A 19,252-nucleotide genomic window follows, 5' to 3' on the forward strand; every position below is an offset into this window, starting at 1 on the left:
TGGAGCGGACTCCTGCTGGTGCAGGGGGGGGATCAGAGCAAAGAGTGACCAGTAGGGGGCGGCATTTGGCCTCAGTCAGCCAACGTTCCATTCTCTGTCTTTACTCGGGTAAATCATACCAGCTATGTTTAGCACACTGTCATAGCTTTGCTTCAGATTTGAGCAAAGGCGTGGGGACAGGATGGCCTACAGAGAACAGCTGGCCGATAACGAGGAGAGGACACTTGTGGGAGCAGGGGCGTTAGGGACCAGGATGAGGGACTGAGAGATGTGCAGAGATAAATGGGAGGGGAACCTGACCTCCAGGGCAAGCAGAGGAGGGAAACGCCCACGTGGGCCGACTACCGTGACCTTTTGGGTCCTCACATCCCAAGCACCTAAGCAAGCAAGGAGGTGTCGTGCCTACCTTGGAACTCAGTGGCCAGGATTGCAGCCTGGGAGTTCTGTGTAACCTCACATTGGACCTAAGACTCCAAAGCCAGCAGGGCTGAAACAACACGTTTATCCCAGGGGGTCACAGAAGAGAGTTACAAATTAGCATGGGGTTCAGCCTCGAGAATGTTCCCTGAGTTATCTTCCTGAGGCTTCCATAGCAGGTGCTCCGAATTTGGAAGGAGCTGCAGGAAAAGGGGGCATCTCTGTTTGGAACAATACATACCAGGTGGTGGCCAGCAGCCTGGCCAAAGGTGAAACACCAGGGGGGGGGAGGACCAGGAGAGGACAGATTGGGAAAGAGTGCTCCCAGTATGCAACTGTTTCTTTAAGGCTTTTTTGTGGGTTCCCCTCTTTATCCAGACCTTCGGGAGTGTCTGTCATTACAGAAAGCAAGAGGGCAGAGGCAGCTGTGAACTCCTTTTACTGTGGGCTTGCACGCCATCAGCCACCCACGGTGACCAGCTCCCACCCAAGTCCCTCCTCACAAGGACCTTGAATACAAACAAAATAGTTCTCTAGAAAACAAGGTTTCTGCTCCGCCCTTTGTCCTACCCATCCCTCAGACAGTGAGTTCCTCTGTCTCCAGGCCTCCTTGGGGGCCTGGGGTCTGGTGAGTGCAAAAAAACAAAGAGAGAAGAAAAAGAAAGAAAGAAAAAAGATACAAAAGAGAATCAAGTCAGCGACTAGAGTTGTAGGCAACTGGAGTTCCGGGTCTGCTGGCTGGTGGAGCCAGCCAGAAACAGGCGCTGGGGTGTGCGGAAGAGGTGTGTGTGTGTGTGTGTGTGTGTGTGTGTGTGTGTGTGTGTGTGAACCTGCGGATGTTGGGATGAGCAGCGTTTCTCCCCAGTCCCTGTCTCACCGCCAGCAAAAGGGAGAGGGGGGGAGGAAGAATGAGGAGAAGAAGAAAGCAAAGAAACAAAGGAAAAATATAGGGACGTTGGGTCATTAAAAAAAAAAATCTGAAAATCGCAGCCCGCCGGGCCAGGGCTCCACAGCGCCCCCTGTTGGCGGTAAGGACAGTGTCGGAAGGGACCGGTGGGCGTGGGCGGAGCAGGGAGGGCTGGAGGACTCTGCGAGTAGCACCTGGGAGCAGCTCGGCCGCACCCGTGTCGCCGTCGGGCCCGGGACTCCCGGACCCCTAGAGCGGACTCAGCAGCCCAGGCGGGCGGCGAGTCCGAGCAGCAGCAGGCATCCGAGCAGGGTGTCGGGGCGCGGGGCGGTGCCTGGCACGCGATCACAGTCCGGGCCACCGTCGTCAGCGAGGTCGCAGCGGGGCTGCTCGCAGCGTACGCCGGTGTAGCCGCGCGGGCAGGTGCAGCGCTGGTTCTGCAGGCAGGTGCCGCCGTTTTGGCAGAGCAGCTGGTCGTCGTCGCATACGTTGGCTGCGGATCGGAGGGGACAGTTGAGGAGCTGAGAGGAGGGACTGAGCTTCTGCAATGGGGCTCTGGGGACCCCCCCACCCCCGGAACTCTCGATGTTAGGACGCACACCCTGCTTGGTGGGACCCGGCCCCTGCCTGTCCACCGCCTGTTAGCCCTACTATCCCCAGTTGCTCCCCGGCAGCGGTGCGGCTTCCCAAGAGCACCTGCTGTCTGCCTCCAGAGCTTTGCCTACTCTGCTGCGGGTACCTGGAGCGCTCTCCCAAGTTATGTCCCTTGGGTCTCCCCCAAGCCATCATTTCTTTAGAGCAACCAACTCAGCCAAATCCAGTCAGCTCCTCTTCAACCCCCAGCTCCCCTCCTTGCTGGCTCCCACTTGCCATGGACTCCACCCACTGAAGACCTGACAATACCTACTTGAGCCCCACCCACCCACTTTGAACTCCTTCATCACGCCCTTCTTGCTGCAATGGCTTGCTAGAAGCCCACCCCAGCCTGCAGCAGACCCATGTAGACCCCCTCCCACCATTCTGGATTAGTCCTCCAGCCTGAAGGCTCCACCATCGGAATGGTCTACTCACGGTAGCATCCCTGGCGCCAGTAGTGCGTGGGAAGGCAATCATCGCACTTGGGACCCACCGCGCCCTCCCGGCACTCGCAGAAGCCTGTCTCGTTGCACCGGTCATGCACAGAGCCGATCTGGTTGCAGTTACATTCTGAGGAGGAGCAAGGGCATGGGGCACGTGCAGTCGGAAGGGCAGCGTTCAAATAGGTTCTGCCCCAGGCCCAACCTTTATAGTTCTTGTTTATATCTCTGTTAGCTCGGTCTCTGTGCTCCCTGGCCACGCTCCCCACAAGAGAGCTCATGGCTGGGCCACAGTGGGGACAGCTGGGGCATCCACATGACTAGAGAAGGCTCTATAGTTTTTCCCCTCCTGGCATCCAACACCCTTTTCCTCCTCCCACTGTGAGGTCTCAGTCAGTCCCATCTCCCTCTCTGGACAGCTGAAGGGGGCTGATTCTTTCTAATCCAAAACTAACAGTGTGATAGGTGCCCAGGAGCCCCTCCCCCCCTCACCAAGGCTGGAGGAGGAAGAGCAGCCAGAGGCTTACCTCTGCTCACTGCCTGCCCTAGCTGGTTTGGGGGGAGGGGAGGGGGAGTGTGTGTGTGCACGCATGACTGCGTGTAGGGTGTGTGTGTGTCCCTGACCCCCAGTTCTTGAAGCCCAGTGGTTGGCCTGAGATGGAGGCACAGACAGACAAGAAAAAGGGGGCACCTCTAATCAGATCAGAGGCCTTGCCCTGTCCCCGCTGCTGGCCCTGTGTGGCACTGGCAACACAATTCTGTTTGATCACTTTAGAGCTGATGGAATTATCTGAAGGCCTCAGCCATGATCCAGAGTGACAGCTCTAGCTTTGCAACTGAGCCGGCCAGGTGGTGCTGCTGGTGGGGGGTGGGCAGTGGTCCTGCCGGCTGCTGGTTAGAATCCGGGCTGCTCACAGCCTGAGACCTGACCCCTGCTGGAAACAGGCCTGGAGATAGGCCATCCTGACTGCCCTTCTATGCTACTGGGTGTCATTTGGGGGCTATGGGTTTGCCTTTTAGGGTCTGTCCCCTGTCCAGGCCCAGGGAGCACCTTGGGACTTCTCTACCGAAGAGCCAGTGCTGGGACAGAACACGGAAGAAAGAGTGGGTGCCTAGGACGGCAGGCCCAGCTTTGCAAGGCTGGCTCTGAAAATCTGAAGGGCAGTTTCAACAGCAGGAGAGATAGAAACCATTTGGCTAGCCCACCCCCCAACTTTCTGGGGCGCCCAGAGAGGACAGGGGATAGCAAATGTGCACAAGCCTTTGATTCTAACTAGTACCTGTGTTTGTTTCCAGCACCCATAGTCACAGCAGCAGATCAAGGGGCTTTGGTCCCCTAGAGATGCTCAGATGAGGAGGGCCTCACTCTGGAGGGTTTGGATCTCCCTAGGTGGGTCCTCTCCAGGGGTCCTAAGACCCACCCCTGCTACTGCCACTTACCAATGCAGACATTCTCGTCGTCCAGCTCCGCAGAGCCATTGCGGTAGTAGCCTAGGCGGCAATGCTGACAGTGCTGGCCTCGAGTGTTGTGTTTGCAGCTAACGCAGGTCACCACGTTCAGGAAGTCGATGTAGCTGCAGCGGTTGGAATGGCCGTAGCACTCACAGTCTGGACCAGCCAAGTGGGAGAAACACCAGTGGTCAGTGAGCATTTGGGGGAAACTGAGGCATATAGAGAAGGACATACCCAAGAATTCACAGGGAAGGTGGGTGGAAGCATCTTTGAGAGAAGGATCAGAAAGAGAACCCAGGTCAGGATTTGATGAAGTTAACTCTGCTAGCTTTGAGTCCCTGGGAGGCCTGTGGGTAGGGAGTCATGGAGGCCAGGGCATGCTAACACCTGACCAGTGTCAGAGCAGACTGCGGTCCGAAGGATGCCCATGAGCTGGGGCTGATTAGCAGTTGATTCATGCAAGGCAGGTGGGGTCGTGCTGCAGGCCGCGTTTGCAGAGGGCAGTGCCAGGGTTCCATGTTTGCCATGGTCCCCTCAGGGGCCTATGGATGAATAGAGTCATGCACAAATGGGGACGTGATGGAACGGGACAGAAAACCTCCCTTCCATGCTGCTTTGGAAGAGAGAAACTGACCACTGTCCCTGTCCCTGCAAGTCCTGCGGGACTCCTTACTAGCCAGAATTCTCCACAAGCTTGATTGGCTCTGTATGGCTAGTTTCAACAAGACTCTGGGAATCATCACCTGACTTTCTCTGGCCTCAGTCCAGCTTTTGAATCTCACTGCACAGTTCAAACCAAGGAAAGCTCCCTCTGAGCCATTGTGGGGCCATGCACAATCCCTTCCACAAGTGTTTTTGGTTTTGTTGTTTTGAGACTGGGTCTCAGGTAGCTCAGCCTGACTTGGACTCTGACTGTTCCTACGGATGACCTTGAACTTCTGACCTTCCTACCTCCACCTCCTGGGGTTGCTCCACACCCAGTTAGTGCTGTGCTGCAGCTCCAGCCCAGGGTCTATTCCTGTGTGCCAGGCAAGCACTCTGCTAACCAAGCCACGTCTCCAGCCTACCATAGGCCGTTCTTTTCCTTTTCCTGAGACAGGGTTTCTCCATAGTCTTGGCTATCCTGGAACTAGCTCTGTAGATTAGGCTGGCCCTCAAACTCACAAAGATCCGTCTGCTTCTGCCTCCCTAGTGCTGGGATTAAAGGCATGCTCCACCATGATCTGGCAGCTCCCCCTCTCTTGTGATGCTCAGGGTGGTGCTGATCTGGTCTCCATAGGATCAAAGTCACAGGAGACCCTGGAGAAATGCCTTTGAGATGCATCTAGAGGAACTGGTGGGCCCACCCATGGGTCTGCCTGACCTCTTCCTGACCTGGGTCCTCCAGAGACACCGAGGAGGTAAAGCATCCTCCAGATGCCCCCAAAGAGCATTGCCAGTGACCCAAGTGTCCCAGATTCCACTCCAACCAAGACAAGCCCCTGGGCCACACCTCCCAGGGGAGCCAGGTCAGGCTATTTGTGGCAGCTGCTTCTCCTGCCATGTGCCTGCCCACTGTGCCGGAGTTGGTTTCTGACTCATCCCTGCTTTCAGCTCCCTTGGGGCCAGAGAGACACTGCTTAACCTTGACCCAGCTATTCTGGGAGGGTTCTCTGCATTGGCACCGGCTAGTTCTGTCTTGCCTTGTTTTTGTCCAATGATCTGGGGAAGAGGCTAGAGGCATGGCCCGGGTCATCTTACCTTGAAATTCTTCAATGGGTATCACTTGAGGAGATCTGGGCTTGAGCTGGAAAAGTGTAGAGCCCTTGACTTGGGAGGGGACAGCAGCCGAGATAGGCACAGCTTAGAGAGACGAGAAACAAGTGCTTACACCTGCCATGGTCCATCTACCAGGGCAAGCCATTTGTAACCATGGAGATGCTAGACCAAGACTTCTGAGTGTCTCAGGCTGGCGCCAGGCAAGCCTATCAACTTTTCACATTTGAGGCAGGGAGAGACCACATGGCCCTCAGGTGTGGAGTGAGATTCCCAGGCTGTGGAGTTCCAGGTTGAAGCACCTTGTAGCGATGAGTGCATCCCCACAGCCTCTGGTCCCATGAGGACACCTACCCATCTGCGGGACCAATCCCCAAACACTTTCTCCCTCTCCTAATCCCCCACCCTAAGGCATTTGCAGACACTGAGAGATATTTGGATGACCGAAAGCAAATGTCACCGCCCTTCTGCTCTCTCCCTCTGTCCCCAGAACTCCCCTGGTCATCAAATTCTGAGTCTAAACCTGGCATTAAATACTGCATCATGGGGCTGGAGAGATGACTCAGTGGTTAAGAGCACTTGTTGCTCTGGTAGAGAACATGGATCAGTTCCCAGCACCCATGTGTCAGCTCATAATGCTCTGTAACTCCAGTTCCAGAGTTCGAGAGCGTCCACACCCTCTTCTGACCTCCATGGGCACCAGGCACACATGCAGTGCGCATACTTACATGCAGGCAGAACACTTATACACACACAACTATTCCTAACTAGTTCTAAAACTGCACCATCTTTCCTCTGAGAACTTCTTTCTGTTCCAGCTACGGTGGGGTCCTTTACTGTCATTGGGTGTGACTTACAAGTATTATTTAGTCAAGAATGCAGGCAGCCTTTCCCTGCCTGGAATCCCACCAGTGCCCAACACCATTCTTAGAGGTAAGCATTCTACTATCGTGGAGAAATCAGCCTCTGTACTTCCTTCTAGGACTTTCTGGTCCTTTAGTGGGGCCAGAGCAGGAGCTGACTAGTGTATTCATCGCCAGAGAGGATGGTTGATTGAGGGAAGGACCTCTAGCTCCCGAGTTGTGCAAGAAACTGTCAGCAGAGGGCACTCAAAGCCTGGCTCATTCATCCCTGGGCTGGAGGGGCACTTGAGGTGTTTGGATAGGGCAAGGACAATAGGGCTGACAATAGGTTATCTGGGGACAACTGACGACAACCTTCCTTCTTGAAGAGACAAGCTAGCCCATTAACATCCATATATGACTAGAGATGAGCCCCCTCTCTTGAGTGTTCCCCCACAGTGGGAAAATAGTGCTCTTGACCTGGTCCTGGGGGGTTTCTACATAGTTCACAACCTCATGTAACTTATTGTCCACTGTTAGGCTGTCTTTGCACCAGGCCTCTCCTGCCACCTTTATTTATTCATAGTCACTCCTATTCTGAGCCCTGCCAGCTGCCCAGGTATCCTGGGACCCACATCGTGAGGAGGGAGAGGAGCGGTTCCTTCTCCAGACTCTGAAGCCCTTGGAGAAGGTTTTAGCAATATCACTACTGGCTTCCTTGGGGCAGGGCTGGGAGTAGAGGTGAGGGTGGCCGCCAGGTCCTTTTCCTCCTTGCTTTAACTCTTGAGTTCTCCCTCCCACTACTTTCAGTTCTTGGGGCCCCCTCCTACCCAGGCCCACCATATAAGCCTGCCACCCCTTCTACAGAGGAAGGGGCCCGAGGGTCTAAGATGGAGCTTCCAGGGTCTCAGACCTAGCATGCCCCCATACCTTCTGCATTGGTGGACACCTGGGGCCAGAGGGAGCTATCACCAAGGGGGGCAACAGTAGGTGGCGTGGTCTGCCCTTGGGAGGAAGAAGAGAAGAAATCAAGTCATGTGAGGGATGGTGCCCCACCCTCCCAGAGGCCCCTGTAAGAAGTGACACTACAGGCTCTGTCACCATCGGCCAAAGGACCGGGCTCCATTTCGGCTACAAAGGCAGCAGCTATGCTATTGCAGCCTGCAGAGGAGATGCACGCACACATTTGAAGCCCGATGAGAGGAGGCCCCCATGCCTGAGGCCCTGTGGGCTGGGGATAGTCCTTCCTGCGCTGGGACACTGCCTGCAAGGACTCTTCCCTCTTTGCGTGGTTTCTGTTACAACTTAAGGGCCAATCTGAACAAATCCTGTGTGCAAAACCTTAGGCTAGTGCAGTGCTGGCGGACAATGTCCTGGCCAAGGAGGCAAGACATGTTGAGGAAGGTTCTAGAAGGTTCCCCGGAGTGTCCTCCGATGTCTAACTCGCCTTTCTGATCACTGCCCTTCTACCCTCTGATCCTTGGACTGAGGATCAGGGACCTCATCATGGCTCACCAATTCCCCACCCACCTTCAGTTCCCAGAGCGCACACAAAGCAAGGAACATAGTCGGCAATCCCTGACAAATTCAAAGGAAAGAACTGGGAGGTTGTGTGTGTGTGTGTATGTGTGTGTGTGTGTTAGGGGGCATCAAGGAGGAGCTGATGCCTTCCCTTTTGGAAAAGGATTACCATGGTGGCTGATGGAGAAAGAAAAAGAAATTCTACCAGTTAAAAACAGCAGGAGATTCCCAGCTGGGAGCCTGAAGTCTTTGGACATCAAATTGACATTAATATGGTATTCAGTGAAGAGACAAGGCCGCAGGACCCAAATTGGCAAGGGCTTAATTAAGATCCCTGGTAAATCCACCCCGAAGGCATCTTGCTTCTGAGCTTGGCTCCCCCCACCCGCATGAGGAGGCTAGGAAGGATTAGGGGCTTCCAGACAGCTTGACATTGGCAGGAGACAGAAACTTCTGGGACTGGGGTATCAAGGCCCAGCTGGGCTGTACCCAAAGAGGTCTGAGAACCTTGTGGATGGTACTGGGTCCAGGAAGAGAAAGCTTCTCTCTGGTTCTTCTGGGACACACTCAGGGGTCCTGTGTTGTGCGCAAAGACTAGAAGAGGATCCTTGGGACCAAGAGCCCCTGCTAGCTATGTCGTAAAGGTTGGACCACTTCCAGACACTTGGGACTTCAGGGTCAGTAGCCCCAAGTGGCAGAGGGGGCAGGGAGTGAATGGAATTGGCCGAGTGTTCCAGCTTGGCCTGTGTGTTTCCTGGGACCTTGGGAAGCTGTTTCTCTATTTTTTTTTTTAACCAGCTTTATTGAGGTATAATTTGCATACCATAGCCACAGTGGTTTCTTCCCAAGCCTCAACGCCCTCCTCCAGGGAGACTAGGAAGAGAACGCTGTGCAGCCAGCCAGACACCTGAATGCAACTGGCATCCAGACCAAAGGTATGCCAAGTGTCCCGGGGACTCTGGGTACAGGCTTCAATGGTCACACGGGAGCTAAGTATGTTCTAGATGAGATGGTGCAGGCTGCTGACTGTTACCTTGAAGCCACTTCCTCCCCTTAAAGCTCAGCCATCCAGTACAGGGCTCATAACTGCAGATCTGACACTCACTGGGAGTTTGCTGTTGCAGCCTGGAGGATGGGCATACCTGCTACTCACTAGCAAAATCCTGCAGTCAGTCAGCCCTGGGCCCAGGGGACGCTCATAACTCAGACCCCGTCCTTCTAGAGCCACCTCACTGGGCTCCGTGTCTTCTCATATTTAGCTTCCAACTTCAGTCTGCCCTACCCAGCTTCCAAGTTGGTTCAAGGTCTCCCAGTATCTGGCAGCCAGTGCTTATCCCTACCCTGCATGAACCACTGGTCAGTGGTAGATAGAGCACCCCGCCCCTTCCTGGTTATTTTTGGTTCCCTTTGTCCATCACAGGCTCAACCAAGTGCAAAGGTCTCCAGAGGCAGCTAGGTCTGAAAGCCCAGATTCCACTGCCTCGGAGGGGTTCCTGGGAGCAAGAAGTTTCCTCTGAAAGGTTTCATCTCTGGGTTCAGCCCTCTGCACACGTCCCTGTAGAGAGGAAGGATTCAGGGAGAGCTATGGTGTGGTCCTGGGAAGGTAACTCTCAGTGATGCCAAGGATGCCCTGTGCTGTAGATAGAGACGAGAAAGAGTGTGGGGCTAATCCCTTCCCCAGCTGCTGGGGGAATCTCCATCCTGAGATGTCACTTGCCAGGGGTAAGAAGTGTCTAGGCAGGGACAATGGATGAGAGAGAAGAAAGGTCCAAGGAACAAGGAGTTGTCACCATGTCCTCTGAGAAGAGGGGAGGGAGGGATATGTTACTGGGGCTAAAAAGGAGTTACTTGGCCACCATCTTGCTGGTACACTCTGGGAGGAGGAATCTTTTTAGATTCCCAGCATCTGCAGTGGGCTAGACCTGGCACTCCTTCCCCAGATGAGTCCAGAGGGGCACACTGAGATCCCGTGCCACTTCTATGCACCAGTGCTGCTTTGGGAGGGCAAACAGCCATCAAGTCTATAGCCCCAGGTGTAGCTGCTGTAGTCACTGCTGCCAGCCAGGAAGTCGGTCTGGGCCTAGCTCTGCTCACGGGTGTTTAGGAATCTGCTTCCTCTCAAGGCTCCTCCTGCCCTGATCTCCACTAATCCGGCTCTGTTCTTCCCCCTGGCCAGCAGTTGGACGGAGAACCCACGAGGTGGCCAGGTAGGGACAGAGCCTGAGCCATCTCCATGGATGGATTCTAGAGCATGTCTGGGTAACAAGGCACCGTCTCTTACTGAATATCTGAGTGGACTTGCTGCCATGGGCACCCTCCTACAAGGTCTCCTGTCCCCTTGGCTACACTTACCTCTGAGCTCTTCTCTACAACATTTGGAGGAACAAGAAGATTCCGGGAGCCTCAGTGGTTGCCTTAGCTAGGACTCCTAGCTGGGATGGTTTACTGAGATGGCCTGGGGACCCCCTCAGCCAGTGCTTTGATGGGACTAGATTGCTAATAGTTTCTACTCTAAGAAGCAAGCGCCTGCTCTTCCCTGGGTGAGGGAGGCAAGAAGGGAGAGAGCAAGAACCCTTGGATGTATTCTCATACCTACCTGTGGGCTGTGGGGTGCTGGGGGCTGCAGGGGCTTGGATGGTAGACGTGGAGGGGACAGAAGTGATAGGACCCCTCTTTGTGGCCTCAGTGGCCATAGGGGCTTTGGGTGCAGAGTCTTTGATAGACCTGCTGGTACCTGGCAAGACACGGAGAAAGCAGGAAAGGGTGGAGTAGGGGGCCTCCCAGAGAAGTCCTCACTCTGATGTTAGGGGCAAATACCAGTGATGTTTACAGAGTCCAGTTTCTCTCTGCCCACTAGCATCTCAGATAGGGGCCAACCTAGCTGAGGCAGGACAGGCAGGCAGGGTGTGTCCCCGCAGAAACACGGTGGAGGGTGGTGAAGTCCTTGGAGACATCCACGAAGCTCGGGGTCTGCCACAGTTTAACACTGACAAGCCCTTCCCTACTGACTGTGGAGTAAGGACATCTTTTGGGGCAGGAGGTGAGTTTGCAATGTCTAAATGAGATGCTACAGTGCCCTGTTTTGCATAGCCACTTGGCTCCACTAAACGCTTAGGAATACCATGAGGATGAGAGTCAGCAGGTACCCACATCAAACCCCCCCACACACCATTCTTGGGGCTTCAAAGACACCTGCACTCTTGCAGATGCCCCTTCCCAGCGTGACATTCCCTGACATCCAGAGCTTGTCTGGGATCAGAGCTTGTCCCCTCCAGCAGGCCTGGAGGAGGTACCAAATGGCCAAACTCAGGGGGCAGAAACTGCCACGAATAGAGAAGGACCTGCCGGGCGGTGGTGGTGCATGCCTTTAATCCCAGCACTTGGGAGGCAGAGGCAGGCAGATCTCTGTAAGTTCGAGACCAGCCTGGTCTACAAGAGCTAGTTCCAGGACAGGCTCCAAAACCACAGAGAAATCCTGTCTCGAAAAAAACCAAAAAAAAAAAACAACAACAACAAAAAAAAAAAAATAGAGAAGGACCCTATCCTGACTGTGTACAAAGGGCAGAATGGAAGTCTGTCCACCCAGGGGTCAGGGGACCACAAATGCACAAAGGCCCTGTCCTTCTTCCAAAGCAGCATGAGAAAGCTCCTAGGAGACCCGGGGTGAGGTGGAGAAGCAGTTGGATGCGATTAGATGCAGGGGGAACACAGGCCAGGCCCGGAGAGACAGAAGCCCGTTCCTGTCCACTCTGAAGGCCCAGCCCCAGAGTCTTGTACTAAGTGCGGCATACTTACTGCCAAAGGCGGAGCCCGCAGCAGCACCTGTAGGGGCACAAGAGGGTAACAGTGTTAGGAGACCTGGCCACCCTAATCTGGCACAGGACATTGTACAAGGCAGAGGGGCCCACAGAGGTGTCATCCGGTCCCACTAAAGGGAAGGAGACTTAGAGGGCCCGAGACTCTGCTGGGACACGGGCAGCTGTTGGGCCCACACCCATTCTCACGATTCTCGCCGCTGACTGCCCGGAGGCTGCGCTTAGTCCATTTTTCAGAAGCTGTGACAAGCATTCTCTACTGTTTAGCCACAACTTTCAGGATCCCTAAGGCAGGACAATGTCCTCATGGACAGAGATATCACCAGGGAATGGGAGGTGTGACCTGCTGGGAGAAGGGCAGTGTGAGAGGCTGGATCCCATCTCCCAGTGTTCTGTGCCTCTGTGGGGAAGGAAACCTGAGCCTGGACTAACTAGTGATGTCACCATCCCTGAGCAGAACTGTCACAGTCACAAAAGGAGGGAGCCAGCCACGGCTTTTCCTTGGTGGTTCCGAGGATTTGTGGGGACTCTGGGCTGGGCGGGGCACTGGGTGGTTCTCCTGATCCCTATTCCAGTCTTTACCTACACACCCGGCAGGTACCATATGCCTGAGACATAGACGAGCTTGGCAGTGTGGGAGCTGAGGGCAAGGACTAGGTGCTAACAGTGGGGTGCAGAGGCCAAGTGACCTCAGAGTTTGGTCCTGAGGGTAAGGAAGGCAGTTAAGGAAGGCACAGGGACACAGTGGAATGATCCAGTCTCAAGAGACTGGGTGTGGAGGACTTTGGCTTTGGGAATAGGGAATGGTGAGGGAAAGGTAGGGTGATTTCACAGGGGCCTTGTATTTGGGGAGACTGACAACTTAGAGGTTCACTCCCAAGGCTTTGAAGTAGGTGGGCACCTAGGAGGGGGTGTCCCTATGATTATAAAGAGGAGGTCCCAGAGAGGAGGTAGATAGAGGGAAGTGGGAGTGAGATGGGGGAGGAGATAAGACATAAAAGCGACCCTGGGGTCTGTTTGTCTGGTTGGCAGGGCATGGGACAGTGGCTCTCTTAGGTACTCTGCAGGTAGGAGTTTTGGTCCATGATGGTGGAGGTGACAGGTGGGAGGCTGTGAAAGGAACCAAACAGAAGTGGTGGGGTGGTGTAGGAGAGATGGAGGGAAGACAAGCCCACCGATAAGAGGTAGCAGCGAGGACTAAAGGAAGGCGCGGGAGACGAAGAGATGTGGAGAGGCACCCAGGAGGAGGGAGCTAGATGGGGGCAGGCCAGCAGCCCGCCAAGCCCCCTCTGTGCCTTTGAAGACCCTTGAGTGCCTCACGGTGCTTGGCAAGTCATCCCTTCAAAGGCTTGTCACAGTGCTGGCTGTAGCCCACGCGCACCATGCCTGTCACCGTCTGCCTTGCCGCAGCCTTCGGCTTTGATCAGTATAAAGTCACATGAATCTTTTAGGGGTGAGGGAGGGTGGCAGATGGGACATGTGGTTTGGGAACCACGTGGACCCTGGCTTTGTCACTGGGTCCTGTGTTGGCCGGGACTGGCTGTGGAACCAGGAGGGCACTGGGCTTTTGGGGGCTCATCTGGGGGTGGGGTAGTCATGGCACTCCCAGGGTATTGCAAGGGCTCAGGGAAGCCACATGTAGCCACTGATCCTGATGCAGCCTCAGTGGAACAGGTCATTTGGTACATTTCAGGGGTCTGAGAAGCCAGCTCAGGCTCTCCTCTACTTGCAGCCCAGAGACTTGTGGGAGCTATGATTCCATGAAGCCTGTTCTTGGGGTCCCCCACACATGAGGATCTCTCAAAGAATGCTCATGATACAGACATGTGTGAGGAAACTCTCACGTGGCTCCCCTTGATAGCTGAGTGAGGTGGGGACAAGACCGGGCTGAACAGGGGCTCAGACAAGAGTCTCCAAGGACACTTCTGCCAAGTGTGAAGGTTAGTGCTTGACCTCCAGCAGCGGGGCTGGGGGTTCAGTGCCAGATATGTGACATGCTGCATGCACCCCATAACCACTGATTGTTAGGGGGCATTCACTGTACCTGCTGCCCTGAATCTCCACAGGTCTCCCACCCTGCTCTCAGAGTGAAGAAGGGTAGCAAGATGCTGAGAAGCCCAATGGTTGGGGTTGGCCTGCCAGCAACTAGGGCTGACATGGAGGAGGGCGGCTGGAGGGTCAGCATGTGTGCGTGTCCACGCCAGCTGCCCCCTCCTTTGTGTGTGTGTGTGTGTGTATGTGTGTGTGCATGCATGCTAGTGCACATGTGAGCCATAGTCCTGGGGCACAGGATGAGGATCGCCACTGGGTTGGCTACATACGTACAGGCATTGGGAGAGCCATGGGGCAGCGGCAGGTAGGAGCCAGCTCGCCAGGCCCGTGTACGGAAGTTCTTCTTGCACTTGCCACAGTCGGGGCCCGTGGTGTTGTGTTCACACTCGCACTGCAGACTGCCCTCGCGCACTGTGCACAGGTTGGCGTGCAGGTTGCATTTGCACCTGAGGAGACCAGAGGTTGGGGGAGGTCAGTGAGCTCCAGGGCGGACCACTTGGGCCTCTGGTGAAGGTAAGAATTCAGGAGCAGGAGTGGCCAGGACTGTGCCGGGATGCCCTGAAGGGACTCAGGAGATCAGTCGTTCACCGCACACTCAGACTCTCCTTCTGGACAAAGAGGGCAGATGCCCACTCCCATGGGTCAGATACCTTTTCCAGCCAGGGGCACGCTGGACCTCCTGAGGTTGGTTCTGGCTGCCCTGTGTGGATTCCTGGACTTCTGTTCTTAGGTGGAGAGAGACTCCCTTATGTCAGATGGTTCAGCAATTTGACAACCTGAACTCCTTTTTATATTAATTAATTAATTAGTTAATTAATATATTATTTATATTTATTATTATATTATTTTTGAGACAGAGTTTCTCTGTGTAGCTCTGGCTGTCCTGAAACTCCCTCTGTAGACCAGGCTGGCCTCAAACTCACAGAGATCCGCCTGCCTCTGCCTCCCTAGTGCTGATATTAAAGGTGTGCGCCACCACCGCCTGGCTTTTTTTTTTTTTTTTTTGAGTTGCCTCATCCAGCTTTTATTCAACTGGGAACATTTAGCAGTCTGAGCTGCAGGAGGGAAACCAAGGCAAAAGGGTAGGTGGGAGACATGGAGGGATTCAGGGAGAGGTGAGGAAGGGGGCAGAAGGACAGGGCAGGGTGTGTGCACAGGTGGATTCTGGGGAGGCACACCCCCTCACAGAGGCGATCTCTGGCCTGACTTGGTGGCCGCAGGAGCATCGAGGAAGGACCACAGGTCTTTAAGACATTTCAGTCCTTCCTGTCATAAGGCGGCTGCCAGGAGGTCTCAGGACCCTGCCTCCAGGTCTCACTGGCACTGAGCCAGGGCAGCTTTGATGGAGGCTACCAGTTTCCGAAACTTGCTTTCTGTATCCACGTAGCCATCACCTCTCTTCTTGGAGTGAACCAATTTCCCTGCTACTGTCACTTCAAAGAACCCGGTGACCTGGGGAGTCCCCTCGCCACAAATGTCCAGGCATCCGGGGAACTCATATTCTAGCTTCTCCTTGAGCTGGAGATACTTGGGCTTGTAGCCTCAAGCTCCACGATACACAACTCGAACGGCGAGCGCCATTGCTCCAGATCGCATCCCCGCACAGTGCGAGGACCCAACCCACCCACCGCCTGGCTTTTTAAAATTTTTTTTGAGACAGCATTTCATATAGCTCAAAATGGCCTTGAATTAGCTATGTAGCCAAGAAGACCTTGAACTTCTGACCCTCCCAAAGCCACCCCGACAGTAGCTAGGGATATAGGTATTGGCTAGCACACCCATTTTAAAAGTTAAATTAATTCAACGTGTGTGTGTGTGTGTGTGTATGCACTCGCGCATGCACACACAGCGTGGGTGTGGAAGACTGGGATGACACTTGAGTCATCAAGTTTGGGGACAGGCTGAGCCATCTCTCCGGCCCCACAATCATTGAGTTTTTGTTTCTTTGTTAGTTTGTTTTTGATGTTCTGTAGATTAAACCCAAGGCTTTGTGCACAGTAGATAAACCCTAGGCCTGTTAAGCCCCATATCCACACCCACATTAGCGCTTACCTGAGGTGGGTGGACAGGTGACCAATAGCGAGCCACACCCCAGTCGCTGCTGTTCACAGAGTCCTGGCTGAAGGCTACAGACCCAGGCACTGAGGGTGACAGAAAGAACCCCAGCTCCTCAGCCCCGCCAGTTCACCCACACATGTATTATTCACCGTTTATTCAAATATTCATAGGCAGCTCATCATTGTGCAAACTGGTAAATAAAGGGAAAACAGCAGCATGGATTCTGCCGTCTTCCTTAAGCTATACCTCAGGGTAACCAAACACCAAAGGGGGCACAGTCCTGTTCATAACACAAGCTCATGGCAGAAGTGGGGGTCCCTAAGAATGGAGGGCTTCAGGCACTGAGCCATGACTGCCCAGAACAACACAGATGATGCAGACAGGAAGGGAACTTTCTAGATTGTTCACTGCTGGAGCAGAACTTGAATCAGACCAGATCTGGAACAGAAACGCCAAGGACAGAGCCACACGCTGAATGCCACTGAACATGTGGGCTGCGGATGCAGTCGCACAGTGCAGACGTGCATCTGGCTCATCAGTAGATGGGTGACAGAGGGTGAAGACTGCTACGGAGGGAGGGGACCCCAGCGAACCCTGGAGGGACTTCAAAGGCTCGTCAGTCCAGGGCCAAGTGCGCACATGGCTGGGCCTTGGGTGGGCACATGCTCAGAGAAATGCCTGGTGTACCTAGAAGGCACATGGCTGTCGATACTAAAGTGTTTATGATATTACTGCATATCAGTTGTCACGATGCTGCTGCACACTGGTTCTTAACGTCTCTGTCTTCTAGAGAAATCCAGAGATATTTGCAAGTGCAGTTATGGGACAGTTGAGAGTGGCTTTTGGGTGAGAAAAAGGTCACTCAGTAGAGACTCTAAGGAAAAAGAAGACCTCAGATGGTGGTTGGAGCAGGAGCCACCTCTTTGCGTGAGTGGGGGTGGGGGGTGGGAGTGGGAAGCTCTTCACAGCCCAAAGTTAAAGAGAACTGGACATAATGGTATGACCCTGCAATCCCTGGGGTTCGGGAGGCTGAGGAAGGAGAATCTCAAGTTCCAGGCCAGCCAGGGCTAGAGAGTCCAGAAAACCAAGCCAAACCCACAAAATTAGTGGAGCATGGGGAAGCAGGCAGGTCATGTGAGCACAAGCTTGCCTTGTTCCTAGATGGACAGACTCACAAGATATATTGTCAATATTTGGAAAAGGCAAATTGCTGATATGCTGATTGGAATCTTATTTTTATTAAAATATGCAAGGAAAAATTTTTTATAGGGCAATGTAACGTGGCAGGCTCTGAACTGGGAATTAAGTAAGTTAAACGGTTAGCAAAGAAGATGGGGGTCCCTGCTCTGATGGGCACCAACTAGGAGATGATAAAAAAACAAAGTCAATGATGAACGGACAGTGGCAGGAGAGGGGAAACAGAATGGAAGGACGAACAAAGAGAGCATTAGGACGGAGGAAATGCCCCTTATGATACTGTGATGGCACGTCAGAACTCTAGGGAACCTTGCAAAAGCTGGACATCAGCTAACCAACATGTTTACAATGGTAGCAGGCATACCACTGAAGTGTGAGGTGGTGAGCATGTCACAACGGTAGGGAGGGGGTACCTGGGAGCTGGGGCTGCCTTCCCACCTGCCTGCAAACCTGTTCTGTAAACAGCACTATTAGTAAATGCGGGTCCATGCCTAGCTCTTCAGTTATGCTTGCCAGCTGTTGTGGTACCCAAAAAAGAACTCGGGGTTCCTACCTGGGGGAGCAGAAAAAGGCTCCAAGAAGAACATTGCCAAACCCAAATCTGAAGGACAGTATAGAAAGGGGGGAACCTTCTAGAAAGAGCAAGAGCGTGAGGAGGTTCCTGGGATGGAGAGGAGACTCATATGGTGGTAGTTGGAGTGCCCTACTGGGGCACAATGAGCTAGTTGACAGTTTACAGCACTGTGGCTGCTCCGGGCACATGGATTCATCTGGGGACCAGAGCCAAGGCAGGAAACCAGCAGCACCTCGGGTCCCTGTCATACCTGGTGAACAGTATCATCCTATAAAGACTATTGCTGGGATCTGGGAAGTGGCATAGCAGGCCCTGGGTTCTATGTTAGCAGGGTGTTGGGGATTATGTCTGCTGAACCGTTTCCTCTCTTTATGTTCCCCCCTCCAGTCGGGGCTGGGTGACACACTGTGTTCTCATACCCCATCCCACATATCCTCCCGGGAGGCCCATCACTCCTGGCCTCCTCATATCCACTGCACAGCCAACGCCCCTTGGAATTTCAGCCTGGTTAGACCCTTCATCATGCCTTCTTATCTCTGCCTCTCTCTCCCAGTGCCTGTGTTCCCTGACTAGGAACAGGGATCAGCAGGGGGGAACTTCTGGGGCAGTGATGTGGGAGGCAAACCCCACCAAATACCCATTATCTGCTGGGCTATCCAGGATGCCTGCCTTCCAGGGCCTTCCACATTCAAGTCATCCTGATCTGTAAGGGAATTAAGGTACAGGAAGTCCCACTGATGGTGCTTTCTCCCTCAGTGTTTAGACTTTATAATGGGCAAGGTGGTCATTCTGTTTACACGCTCATATAGAACTCAATCATCTTTGCCAGCTATTTGATGGTTTGTTAAAAGACAAGCTTAGTGTGCAGCGATTCTATCCAACCACGAGCTAATTAGTGGGGATGCTGGAAAGTGCTTAAGGTAGGCCACCTAGACTGTGATGTTCAGTCAGTGAGGCTTCATTGGTGCACAGCTCCACTGCAAATTAAAGTGCTATATATCCCAGGGATGGAATATCATACAGCCATGAAGGAACATGTCCAGGACTATTTCCAGCTGCAAGGACTATGCTGAGTGTGAGGGCAAAAGGCCACAGTTTCCAAATGCTTTCATAACACCTTCCACTGTCCCCTTCCTGAGGACGTGGAGCCAGAATCCAACTCCATGGTCACTGGGTTCACGCAGGATAGAACATGGATCATGATAAAGGAAGACACCAGAGTGGTCACAGTGGAGCCCCCAGTTCTATAGCACAGTGGGGAGCTTATGCCTGGAATCAGCACTGAGGCAGGAGGACTGCCATAAGTTTAAGGCCAACCTGGGCTATGAAGTGAGTTTCAGGTCAGCCTGAGTTACATTGTGAGATTCTGTCTCACCTTTTCCCAAATTACAGACACACACACACACACACACACACACACACACACCTGTACCCTAAAGCCCAAAGCCAAGTGGTGGAAGGAGGGGCAGGATTACAAATGATTTCTATTTTCTTCTCTGTCAGTTTTTTTTCTCCAGACCTAGTCTTGTGTCTCCCAGGCCTCCAACTCCCTATGTAGCTAAAGATGACCCTGAATCTCTGATTCT

At 53.7% G+C, this 19,252-nt stretch overlaps 1 protein-coding gene and 1 pseudogene across 4 annotated transcripts in view; both read right to left on the reverse strand.

Moving 5' to 3' along the window:
• Window positions 1–710: 710 nt before the first annotated feature.
• The window catches only part of Ntng2 (netrin G2), a 65,552-nt gene continuing 47,010 nt past the window's right edge, over window positions 711–19,252 (reverse strand). For 3 of the 4 annotated variants that reach the window (XM_057755449.1, XM_057755448.1, XM_057755451.1), the window contains exons 5-9: window positions 14,111–14,283; window positions 11,766–11,792; window positions 3,841–4,008; window positions 2,396–2,530; window positions 711–1,817 (exon numbers count right to left, since the gene is read on the reverse strand). In XM_057755449.1, the coding sequence (XP_057611432.1) occupies window positions 1,585–1,817; window positions 2,396–2,530; window positions 3,841–4,008; window positions 11,766–11,792; window positions 14,111–14,283 (736 nt within the window). In that variant the 3' untranslated portion in view covers window positions 711–1,584. Of the gene's footprint in view, window positions 1,818–2,395; window positions 2,531–3,840; window positions 4,009–5,592; window positions 5,695–7,379; window positions 7,455–11,765; window positions 11,793–14,110; window positions 14,284–19,252 lie in introns of all 4 variants that reach the window. The other variant, XM_057755452.1, reaches the window with a different exon arrangement.
• LOC130864716 (selenoprotein W-like) lies at window positions 14,896–15,455 on the reverse strand (annotated as a pseudogene).

Source organism: Chionomys nivalis, chromosome 22 (assembly GCF_950005125.1).
Source record: "Chionomys nivalis chromosome 22, mChiNiv1.1, whole genome shotgun sequence".
NCBI classification, from domain to species: domain Eukaryota; kingdom Metazoa; phylum Chordata; class Mammalia; order Rodentia; family Cricetidae; genus Chionomys; species Chionomys nivalis.